The sequence below is a fragment of the Callithrix jacchus genome, chromosome 12 (genome assembly GCF_049354715.1).
Source record: "Callithrix jacchus isolate 240 chromosome 12, calJac240_pri, whole genome shotgun sequence".
In the NCBI taxonomy this organism is placed as follows: Eukaryota; Metazoa; Chordata; class Mammalia; order Primates; family Cebidae; genus Callithrix; species Callithrix jacchus.
Genome location: NC_133513.1, coordinates 3,767,032 through 3,779,387, shown reverse-complemented (window position 1 = coordinate 3,779,387; position 12,356 = coordinate 3,767,032). Strand labels below are relative to the sequence as shown.

At 52.1% G+C, this 12,356-nt stretch overlaps 1 protein-coding gene across 8 annotated transcripts in view; it reads left to right on the top strand.

The window, feature by feature from the left end:
* IFT140 (intraflagellar transport 140) overlaps nt 1–12,356 on the top strand; it is a 98,510-nt gene that overhangs the window by 85,425 nt on the left and 729 nt on the right. For all 8 annotated transcript variants that reach the window (XM_009008894.6, XM_035266448.3, XM_078344224.1 and 5 more), the window contains 4 exons: nt 2,307–2,513; nt 2,756–2,968; nt 3,052–3,218; nt 4,643–4,784. In XM_009008894.6, coding sequence (XP_009007142.2) covers nt 2,307–2,513; nt 2,756–2,968; nt 3,052–3,218; nt 4,643–4,784 — 729 coding nt within the window. The remainder of the gene's footprint in view (nt 1–2,306; nt 2,514–2,755; nt 2,969–3,051; nt 3,219–4,642; nt 4,785–12,356) is intronic.

Below are 12,356 nucleotides of genomic sequence, written 5' to 3'. Positions count from 1 at the left end.
GCTTACTTGGTTATGCATTCTCAAGAAAGGCTGTGGTGGGTGTCCCCTGCCCTGGAGTTCACCCAGGACTTCATGAGTGTAGACTCGCCATCCTTCAGGCTGGCGTCAGATCACACGCAGGGAGTTGCACTCACCTGTGGCGGGGGCAAAAATACACGACATGAAATTTACCATTTTAGCTTTTTATTGTTATTGTTGAGACAGGGTCTCACTGTTGCACAGGCTGGAGTGTTGTGGTGCCATCTTGGCTTATGCTATCTTGGCCTCACGACTCTCCTGCCTCCTGAGTAGCATGTGCCACCACCCCCAGCTAATTAAAAAACATTTCTAGTAGAGACAGGATCTTACTATGTTGCCCAGGCTGGTCATGAACTCCTGGGCTCAAGCAGTCCTCCTTCCTCAGCCTCCCAAAGCACTGAGACTATGGATGTGAGCCCTATGACTGGCTACGAACTGTTTCCTCTCAAAAGGAAATATGCTTGGTAGAAATACAGATCAAGGCCGGGTATGGCGGCTCGCACCTGTAATCCCAGCACTCTGGGAGGCCAAGGCCCATGGGTCACCTGAGGTCAGGAATTCAAGACCAGCCTGGCCAACACAGTGAAACCCCATCTCTACTAAAAATACAGAAATTAGGGCCAGGCGAGTTGGTTCACGCCTGTAATCCCAGCACTTTTGGAGTTTAAGGCGGGTGGATCACCTGAGGTCAGGAGTTTGAGACCAGCCTGACCAACATGGAGAAACCCCATCTCTACTAAAAGAAATAATAACAATACAGACCATAATTCATGGAGATGCCATTTTTTACTGGGCCAATAGGGTGAAAAGGTGAGAAAACCCACTCACCTTTGGTGATGGGAAGCAGATACCCACCCAGCACCTATCCCCAGCCAAAGGTGTGTCTCCCTTGTCCCAGCCACCCCTTCCCTTAAGAGTTAACAGACACGTGCACGCACTCGTGAGCGTCGTGTTTACAGGGTGTGCTCCGCACAGGGTTTATGGCAGTGAGGGCACCAGCCCTCTGTCTGTCACCGGGACGTTGATCCTCAGGGATTCCTCAGCACCGTGGACACCTGCGTAGCAGAGAGCTTGTTGGCAGCTCCCAGCGTACTGAAACGGAAACACCTCCAAGGCAGAATTCTTTTTCTTCAGAGACATACTCTTTTTCCTTCTTTTTTTAGGGGTAGGAGGAGGGGATGGAGTTTCACACTTGTTGCCCGGGCTGGAGTATAATGGTGCGATCTCAGCTCACTGTAACCTCCACCTCCCGGGTTCAAGCGATGCTCCTGCCTCGGCCTCCTGAGTAGCTGGGATTACAGGCGCCCGCTACCATGTCCAGTTAATTTTATATTTTTAGTAGAGACGGGGTTTCTCCATGTTGGTCAGGGTGGTCTCGAACTCCTTACCTCAGGTAATCCGCCCGCCTCGGCCTTCCAAAGTGCTGGGATTACAGGCATGAGCCACCGTGCCAGGCCATATTCTTTTTCTGAATATAAATGTGTTATTGCTTCATATATATTTGTGGACTATTACTTTTTCTCGTTGTGGAGATGGGGGTCTCACTATCTTGCCCAGGCTGGTCTCAAACTCCTGGGCCAAAGTGACCCTCTTGCTTTGCCTTCCCACAGTGCGGAGATTACAGGCATGAGCCACTGTGCCTGGCCTAAAACATATTCTCAAATGAAGAATATCAGATTTTTCTTAAAATGTTAGGAAAATCAGGCCAGGCGTGATGGCTTGTGCCTGTGATCCCAGCACTTTGGGAGGTTAAGACGGGCGTATTGCTTAATCCCAGGAGTTCAAGACCAGCCTGGGCAACATGGCGAAATCCCATCCATCTCTACTGAAAATACAAAAACTGAGGCAGGAAGACCACCTGACCCTGGGGAGGTGGAGGCTACAGTGAGCCATGATTGTACCACTGCACTCCAACCTGGGTGACAGAGTGAGACCCTGTCTCAAAAAAAAAAAAAAAAAATCTTTAATTAAAAAAATTGAGAATTATACAAGAAAATTATCCGTTCCTTTTCTCTGAAATGTAATAATCTTTTGAGCATATATCACTTGTGACTATTGTTTCTGCCTTTCCCTTCTGGAATGTCGGCAGAGTGAGGAGAGTCATGTGATGCGAAGGCCTGTAGGTCGGCAGGGGTGAGACACCCTTGTCCCCTCCACACCCAGCCCAGCCAGACAGAGGCCTCTGCTCAGCCCAGGGGCCTGGTTTCCTGTCGAGCGGTGGCAGATGAGGGGCGTGCTTCGGTTCCCGGCCCCCTCGGCAGCCCTGTCCCATCTCTGCGCCTTTGCAGTATCATGAAGCCCTGCAGCTGTGCCTGGAGCAGAACATGACTATCACCGAGGAGATGGCTGAAAAGATGACCGTGTCCAAGGACTCCACGGACCTGCCTGAGGAGTCGCGGCGGGAGCTGCTGGAGCAGATAGCAAACTGCTGCATGCGCCAGGGCAGCTACCACCTGGCCACCAAGAAGTACACGCAGGCTGGGAACAAGCTGAAGGTGAGCGCCGGCCCCAGCCCGCCGTGGCTGCTTCACAGGCATTTAGGGTGCGGGCCCCCTGCACGCCTCTCCATTTGCCTTCCCGATTACCTGGAGCCAGGGCTGAGGCTTTCTGGCCAGGAGGAGCATGACCATGAAGATCTCTCTCTCGGGGAAGCCCTGAGCCACTCCTGGGAGCTCTGGGTCCCTGTGCTTGTCCCGGCCCAGCCCCTGCTTGCCTGAGCCCGCCTGCCTCTGCCTAGGCCATGAGAGCACTGCTCATGTCTGGAGACACGGAGAAAATCACGTTCTTTGCGAGCGTGTCCAGGCAGAAGGAAATCTACATCATGGCTGCCAACTACCTGCAGTCCCTGGACTGGCGCAAGGAGCCGGAGATTATGAAGAACATCATCAGCTTCTACACCAAGGGGCGGGCTCTGGACCTCCTGGCCAGCTTTTACGATGCTTGTGCCCAGGTGTGCACCCTCCCTGGGATTCCAGCGGGGTCCCCAGGAGGGCTGTGGAGCCCTGCGGGTCTTGACGGGTCTCATCTGCACAGGTGGAGATTGATGAATACCAGAACTATGGCAAAGCTCACGGGGCGCTGACCGAGGCTTATAAGTGCCTGTCCAAGGCCAAGGCCAAGAGCGCCCTGGACCAGGAGACCAGGCTGGCTCAGCTGCAGAGCAGGATGGCACTGGTGAAGAGGTTCCTCCAGGCCCGAAGGTGCGCCCTCAGGGCCAGCAGGGCCGGGCCGGGGCAGATGTGACAACAGGGCGAGGGTGAGGGCCGACCACGAGAAACCGCAGCCAGCAAAGGGGCTGGACGGCAGACAGGAGCTCACTTGGGACAGCGCCGCTGCTGAACGCACAGGCGAGCTCCTCACGTGAGCGCCCTCAGAGCCCGGCACAGCCTCAGGAAGGGTGCGACACTGAGAGAGCAACCTGGTGGGGGGGGGAGTGGGAGGAGGCAGATCTGGAGCAGGAGAGGGTCTGGGGGAGCTGCGGACCCATTCGGGGCGTGCAGGGACTCAGCAGGGGAGTCCTGAGTGAGGGCCGCGGTGTGACCTGGGGTGGGGGGGGACCATGGTGAGCAGAGGACAACTGGCACCAGCTCCAAGCTGGCGGAAAGGAGCCCCGGGCAGCCGTTGTCTCAGTTTTAGGACAGGCCAACATTCCACGTTTACTTGAAGAGCTCCCAGTCTTTATGTATTGGCAGATAATGGAGCTTTTCAAAGAGCTGCTGTGTGGGCAACACGGTGAGCATTGACCTGTGGGCTTCAGGGCCCAGCTTCTGTCTCAGCCAGCAAGGGTGTTTCTCTTATCCGAGAACCTTTTCCAAAACAAGAGTTCCAGAAGTACTTTGAATGTCCAAAGCAGCGCCCCTCAGAAGGGCACAGTCCGCTTGCATGTGGCAATTCTGGGGTATCCGCAGGTGCTGAGCTTGGGCCCCGGGAGGCAGGAGCAGAGGAGAATGGGCAGCGGCTGGTCGTCAGGGACAACACAGGACATGGGTGGAGGGGAGAGGATGTGTGAGGGCCGGGGGTGAGAGGGCAGGCCAGGCACATGTCTGGAACAGCCGAGTCAGGGGTGGCAGGATGGGCCCTGGACCCTCCAGACCTGGGAGCCTGAGCTCCACACGGCTCCAGTCGCCTGTCCTGGACCTTACTGTGTTCTAACAGCTCACCCTGCTGGGGCTGCCCCAGCTCACAGGCCACACCCTGCTCTGCCACAGACCCTCACTCCAAGTCGCACACTTGTGTGGGAGGGCCAGCCTCTCTACTTGGAAGGTTCTTCCCAGCGGCCTCAGGCAAGGGGTGCTGTGTGCCTCTCCACACACCCTATCCACAAGCCCCACGTCCCCACCGGGTCACACTTAGCCCAGACGTTTCTAGCCCCCTCTGGACTGTTCCATGGAGCAGGAACTAGGGGTTGGAAGTCTTTGGTCTTCATGTCCAAGCATAGGATCCAGCATAAAAGTGATCAGTAAGAGTTTGTTAAATGGATGAGTTAATTTATGAATGAACGAATTAAGGAATTAATTAACTTCATAGAAAGTTTCCTCCTGCCATCCCGGAGAGCTCCTCTGACCTCTGAGAGCAGTAGGTGTTGAGGGCTTCAGGGCTCAGGCCTCATCTCTGCTTTTGGCAGGACATACGCAGAGGACCCCAAGGCGTCCATCAAGCAGTGCGAGCTGCTCCTGGAGGAGCCGGACCTGGACAGCACTGTTCGCATTGGGGACGTCTACGGCTTCCTGGTGGAGCGCCATGTGCAGACGGAGGAGTACCAGACGGTAAGGCCTGGGCGCTGCTCACTGGCGGCACTCTGCTACTTGAGGCTTCTGAAGTGAATGTTGGCCAGATCAAACTGGGGCTTGCAGGGGGGCTCACACCTGCCATCCCAGCACTTTGGGAGGCTGAGGCAGGAGAATGACTTGAGCCCAGGAGTTCAAGACCGGCCTGGGCAACATGGTGAAACCCGTCTCTACAAACAATGAAAACATTAGCCAGGAGTGGTGACACCCTGGGGTCCCGGATGTCATGGCGCCACTGTACTCCAGCCTGGGTGACAGAGCAAGAGCCTGTCTCAAAAAAAAAGAAAACAATTTTGTCAGTACAGAAATTAACAGTCCCATTAACAGTATCACGTGGAAGTGACAGACGGGCTCTGAGGAAATGTGTGCCACGTCCCCAGGTCTGAATAACCAGTTTCTTTTTCAGGCATTTTTACAAAAACAGAAAATAGTGTTCCATTTGTTAGTGGCTTTATTATTTTTTGTTTGTTTGTTTTGTTTGTTTTGGTTTTTTTGAGACGGAGTTTCGCTCTTGTTACCCAGGCTGGAGTGCAATGGCGCGATCTTGGCTCACCGCAGCCTCCGCCTCCTGGGTTCAGGCAATTCTCCTGCCTCAGCCTCCTGAATAGCTGGGATTACAGGCACGCGCCACCGTGCCCAGCTAATTTTTTGTATTTTTAGTAGAGACAGGGTTTCACCGTGTTGACCAGGATGGTCTCGATCTCCTGACCTCATGATCCTCCCGCCTCGGCCTCCCAAAGTGCTGGGATTACAGGCGTGAGCCACCGCGCCCGGCCTATTATTTTTTTAATTTTAGAGACAGCATATACTTTGAAGCGACTAGCTAATGACACATTTAGCTACAGCGTTTTAGCGTTTCTCCACATCTTCACCACCGTTTTACCTTTGACTTTAGCCGTCCTAGAGGGTGAGTGGTGGTCTCTTGCTGTGCTTTGCATTTACATGTTCTTGATGAATAGTGATGAGGCCACCTTCTCACCTGCTGATTATGCATTTACACATCTTCTGTGACGTGTTCAAATCTTTTCTCAGCATTGTATTGGGTTTTCTCATACTGTTTTCTTTATATATTCTAGATACATTTTGTTGCTCAGGTATGATTTACAAATATAATCTCCCAGTTCATGAATAAGTTCCCTTTTTTTTTGACTCAGAGTCTTGCTCTGTTGCCCAGGCTGTAGTACAGGGGCACCGTCTCAGCTCACTGCAACCTCTGCCTCCCAGGTTCAAGCGATTCTCCTGCCTCAGCTTCCCAAATAGCTGGGATTACATGCGCGTGCCACTGGGCCTGGCTAAGTTTTGTATTTTTAGTGGATACAGGGTTTTACCGTGTTGGCCAGGCTCGTTTTGAACTCCCAACCTCAAGTGACCCTCCCGCCTGGGCCTCCCACAGTGCTGGGGTTACAGGCATGAGCCACCGCTCCCAGCAGCAGTTCCCTTCTATTCTTTGTCTCTTTCCTCTGCTTCTGGAATTCCAGTGACTTGTGTATACAGTACTGTCCCGCGCTCAACTCATGCTCTTCTCTCCTCTGGGGTATCTTCTGCTTTTCATTTTAGGGATTTGCCATTCCCCTCGCTCCAAGTTCCCCCGCTTTCCTCCTGCAGTCTCTCACTCGATACGTCAATCCCATTCATCTCTCTCATGGTAGGTGGTCTGATTTCACTTTGTTCCCTGGATCTTTCATGTCTCTCCAGTGCTGCACCTTCGTGAGCATATGAAGCATGCTCACTATTTACCGTATGTGTTACAACGCCCTTGTCTCCTAACTGTGTCCGTTCTGGATCTGTTTCTGTTGATTCTTATTATTATGGTTCACATTTTCTGCTGCTTCGCATGCTTGGTAATTTATTACTGGAGTCCAGACATTCCGAGTGTCTCTTCGCTCTCAGTCTCTCTCGGTGTGTGTGTGTGCTTTTAAATGTTTTTGAGCTGTGTTCTGGGAGAAGGTAGAGTTACTTGGGAATAATGTGGTCATTTTGCAACTTGCTATTTAGTTTTGATAGCTGGGTACAGAACAGCCTTGAATCTAGTGCTACTTTTGTCTCACTACCGAGCCGATCCCCTTGTGAGGCCTCTGCTCTTCTCACTGAGTCCCATATTGGGAGGTCTTGCCACTCTGGCTGGTGGGAGCACCAGTAGTTCCCGGCCATGTGTGATCACCCTCTGGGGATTGTTCCACCTGATGATTTCCTGCGGTCTTTCCCTGGCCTCGGTCACCTTCATCACATACGTGCACTATTGAGTACTCAGAGGAAGACTCGGATAGAACCCCCTGCAAAACTCCAAAGTGCTCTTTCTCTGTTCTAGTACCCTGTCCCACGAGTTCTAGCCACCTGGACCTCCCCAAACGATGAACTCTCTCCTCAGCACAGGGGGACTGCTGGTTCTGTTACCTTCTTCCTGCACTGTGGTCTGAAAAGTCGCAAGGCAGTAAGCTGGGAAACTGAGTATCTTTGTGAAATACCCCCTTTATCTCTAGTAAGCCCGTCTGTCTTGAAGTATACCAAATCTAACACTAGTACAGCTAGTCCTGCTGTCTTTTTTTTTTCCTTGAGACGGAGTCTTGTTCTGTCGACCAGGCTGGGGTGCAATGGCACAATCTCAGCTCACTGCAACTTCTGCCTTCCGGGTTCAAGCAGTTCTCCTGCCTCAACCTCCTGAGTAGCTGGGATTACAGGTGCCCGCCACCATGCCCAGCTATTTTTGTATTTTTAGTAGAGACGGGGTTTCACCATGTTGACCAGGCTGGTCTTCAACTCCTGACCTCGTGATCCACCCACCTCTGCCTCCCACAGTGCTGGGATTGCAGGTGTGAGCTCTGCGCCCGGCCCTGCTGTCTTGTGCAGTGTTGTGCCGTGTTGTGTGGTGTATCTTTCCACCTTTTACCTTCTGCCTATCCGTATCGTTGTATCTAAAGTCTATTGCTGATAGACAGCATATATTTGAGTTTTTCTGAATTTCTTATCATCTCTGCCTTTTAGTTGGAATGTTTTAACCATTTACAGTTAATATAATTAATATGGCTTGATTTCAGGCTACCACTTTTGTTTGGTTTGTCCTAACCGTTTTTATTACTGTTCCTTTGAACCTTCTTTCCTGCCTTCTTTTAAGTTAGTTGAGTATTTTTTACAATTTCAGTTTAGCTATCAGCTTTTTATCTATACTCCTCTCGTTGCATTGTATTTCCAACGTCTGCCCTGGGGGTCACCATAAACACACTTAGCACATTAGAGTCATAGCACTTAATGAACCGTGCCAACAGGTAGGTCCCTTTACCCACGCACGTCCCCACCTACGTTTGTTAGGTGTATAACATTGACATGTATTATAAACACAGTTCAGCCTTCAGTTTTTGCTTTAAACAGTCCTATGTCTTTTAAAGAAATTAAAAGGAAAGAAATAGTCTTTTACATGTACCTACTGTTCTTCTTCCAGCGATTCAGATTTTCATGTAGTGTCATTCCTCTTCAGCCTGAAGAACTCCATTTAGCATTTCTTCAAGTTCAGATCTCCTGATGATTCATTTTCTTTCTTTTCATTAGTCTGAAATGTATTTATTTTGCCTGTATTCCTTAAGTTTATTCTCATCAGATAAAGAATTCTGAGGCCAGGGGCAGTGGCTGATGCCTGTCATCTCAGCACTTTGGGAGGCCAGGGTGGGATTTCTCGAGGCCAGGAGTTCAAGTCCAGCCTGAGCAACAGAGTAAGACCCCATCTCTGACAAAACAGCAAGGCGTGGTGGCGTGCGCCTGCAGTCTTTGCTGCTCGGGAGTCTGAGGTGGGAGGACTGCTCGAGCCCAGGAGGTTGAGCCTGCAGTGAGCTGTGGTAGCACCACTGCGGTCCAGCCTGGGCGACAGAGCAAGATCCTGATCTAAAAAGAAAAGGCCTAATCGGACGGTTTTTTCCTTCAGCACCTGGATGTTCTCCCTGGCTCCAGGCCTCCATTGTTTCTGGAAAAGTCGGCTGTGGACTCGGGGCCCTTGCGTGTTGCGTGTCTGCGTGTCCTGCGTGCTGGCTGCTGTCACGATGCTGTGGGTCTGGGTTTCAGCAGTGATTCCCTAGGTGTTTTCGCCTCCTTCATCCGCAGCTTTCGGATCTATATTTATGTGTTTCACCAAATTTGGAGAATTTGCTTTTTCCCTTCAGAATTTTCCTGCCTCATTCTCTTTCTCCTTCGCCTCTGGGACTCCAGTTAAAAGTCAGGTCTTCCGTGTTCAGTAGGCGTGCATTTGTGGTTGCCGTTCGTCATCGTGTCCTAGCCTTTGGATTCATTTGTATTTCTCTACAGACTCTTTGGCTATCTTTAATCTGCGGTTAACTTCTCCAGCAATTTTTTTAGAGCTTGTATTTTTCAGCCCTAGAATTTACACTTGCTTTTCATTTATTGGCTACAATTCCCTGTTTTTTGTTTAGAATATATTTTTCTTTATATCCTTGAGTGCAGCTGTAACTGCTGACGTGGAGTCTTTACTACTAGTTCCGGCGTCTGGGTGATGTGGAATCGATTTCCATCGTTTGCGTGTCCTCCAGTGTGAATCACGTTTTCCTGTTTCTTGTGTCCAGCCATTTGTTCCTGTCACAGACGTTGGGGACAGTCGTTGGAGACTCTGCATTCTGTTACGTTATTCCAACGAGCACTGCTTTTCTTGGTTTGTTTTCGTAGGCAACCACCTTTGCTCAGCTCAGAGTCTAAACCCTTTCCCCTGTGGTAGACACCAGCCGAAATCCCTGCTTCTAGCCTGAGCTGGCCGTCTTGAGGTCTGGGCCTCCTCTCTCTCATGCGCAGGCAGTGTGCATTCAGGATTTGGGCTCTTCTCTATGACTCGCTGTATCCACAAATTCCTCCTCCACATTCCAGCTGCTGTGATCAACACAAAGTTGATTCTGGTTCTCTAAGCCTGGAAGAGGGCAGGCTTCCACGTGCCTCTCTGATGCCCACGCTGGCCCTGACTTGGGCCTGGCCTGAGGCAGAAAGTTGTGAGAAGCAGGAAGCCCACCCAGTGCCACCCTCTCCCAGCGCCGGCCTGCTCACAGCTGCCCCAGTGCCTTTCCATGTGTCTGTCGTCGCTAAGGGGAGGGCTGCTCTCACGAATCCTGCTACCATTGCCGGAAGCCTCTCTTCCGAGTCCGTTTCAGTCATAATTCTGTCATAGCCAACTCCCAGAATCCCGCCCCTGATTCGCCAGGCCTTGCACCTGTCCCGATGCCTGCCGTGCCTCCTGCCCACTCACCGTTTCCCTTCGTTCCCGGGCGCTCACAAATGGAGGATCCACACGTTCACTTTAGAAACATGCTGGCGACCGTGCCGGCCTCCCGAGGCTGCAGTCTCCAGATTTCACAGGAAAGCTCCTTGGCACTGGCCCTTCCTCAGGGCCGAAAGGTCAACTCCATGAGACACAGACTTCCTGACCCGGGTGCTTACTCCCCTCTGCGCCCTTTCACTTCCATTCACTGACCCCTTCTGCTGCTGGGAAAAAATAACTCAGTCCATTCCTAATAAGGCTGCTTTTTGTTGGTTTGGTGTTAAGAAGGGGTCTTGCGCTGTCGCCCAGGCTGGAGGGCAGTGGCGCAGTCATGGCTCACTGCACCCTCCACCTCCCAGGCTCAAGCGACCCTCCTGAGCAGCTGCTGTGCACCACCACATTCTGCTCCAACAGGGTCTCTATTTCTTGGAGAACTACTGTTTTATGAATAAAAGCAAAATTGGACTTGAGAGATGCCGAGACTGCTATATCCTCAAATTTTTTTTTTTTTTTTTTTTGAGACAGTCTCACTCTGTCACCAGGCTGGAGTGCAGTGGCATGATCTTGGCTCACTGCAACCTCTGCCTCCTGGATTCAAGTGATTCTCCTGCCTCAGCCTCCTGAGTAGCTGGGACTAGAAGCAGGCACCACCACACCCAGCTAATGTTTTTGTTTTTAGTAGAGACGGGGTTTCACCATGTTTGCCAGGCTGGTCTTGAACTCCTGACCTCGTGATTCACCTGCCTCGGCTCCCAAAGTTCTTGACCGTCTCTCTGGTTTCTGGAAACCTATGGGATTTGGTAACTCAAAATACAGAAGAGAAAGAAACGGGGAAGGCCAGCTAAACCAAGAAAGCCCAGGCATGCGTACTCCCTCCCTGTTTCAGCACCGCCTCCCAGGTCACGTGTCCACACCTCACCCCAGGCTTCCGCTCTCACATCCGCTCCGCTTTTCCACCGCCATGGGAGCCGAGCTGTACACACTCCTGACGCTGGGTGCTGGACATCTTCAGGGGCCAAGACCCCCAGCAACATTTCTGTCTCCACTCTCATGCCCACCCCACCCCCCAGCCCCTCACCCATCCTCCGCACCCTCTGCCTGCTTCTGGAAACCGCTTCGTTGTCCTCTCTGAAGGCAGCTCTGCACAGAGCAGTCACACGTGCTGCGCTTGGGTTCTATCAGGTGACACAGGCCCTTTCTGACCACAGGTCCCCCTTCATCCCTGGTTAACTCCTCCCTCCCGCCCTGTGCCGGCTCCTCACTACAGCATTGCCTGAGCTTGTTCTGTGTCCTTATGTCCGGTGTCCCCAGCACCGTGCCTGGCACGTGGCAGGTGGTTTGACATCTAAGGACGCAGTTTTCACGTGTAGGTGTTTGCCCTCACCCTCACTTGAGACTGCGTGGAAGGCTTGCACCCCACCAGCCACGCCCGCAGAGGCCTTCCTAAAGTCCAGGTCCACGGCCAGGTAACGGGAGCCGGCCGGCAAGCTCTTAATATCTGCACAGCTTCACCTTTCCTGATCTTTATAGATACATTCGTGTATTTGTTTTTCATGTCCTATTTCTAACTGTCCCTGTCCAAAATAAAACTGCTCTAAGAGTTTTATGATCTTTAAGAAATACTAAGATCTTTTGCCAAGTACAGTGGCTCACATCTGTAATCCTAGCACTTTGGGAGGCCCAGGTGGGCAGATCACCTGAGGTCAGGAGTTTGAGACCAGCCCAGCCAACATAGTGAAACCGTGTCCCTACTAAAAATACAAAAGTTAACCAGGCATGATTCTCCCGCCTCAGCCTCCTGAGTAACTGGGACTAATGCCTGTTGAACTTGGGAGGCGGAGGTTGCAGTGAGCCGAGATCACACCATTGCACTCCAGCCTGGACAACAGAGTGAGACTCTGTCTCAAAAAACAAAAAAGACAAACCCTAGATATTGCTGCCTGCCCTCCAGTCTGACATGCACGTCCACTCCCAAGACTGAGTGCAAAACGCAGAGCCTGCGGCTCCCCGGGAGGCTCTGCTGCGCATGCAGGGTGGGCGGGCTCCTGCACACAGCTGCTAAGGGACTTTCCAGGGCCCTGGCTCTGCATTTCCAGATGAAATGCTGACTGCGGCTTGCTGTTAACAGTCCACACACGGCACATGCACGGCCCACAGGCCCTGCATCCCCCATCACCGCTGGGAAGCCTCAGTGCACCCCATGGTCCAGCGGGGAGGCGCCCCCAGCTGCCTCCAGGGGCAGCAGTGCATGCTAGCCTGAGGGCAGAGCCGTGGTTATTCAGGAAAGCTGCGTAACAGCTGCTCCT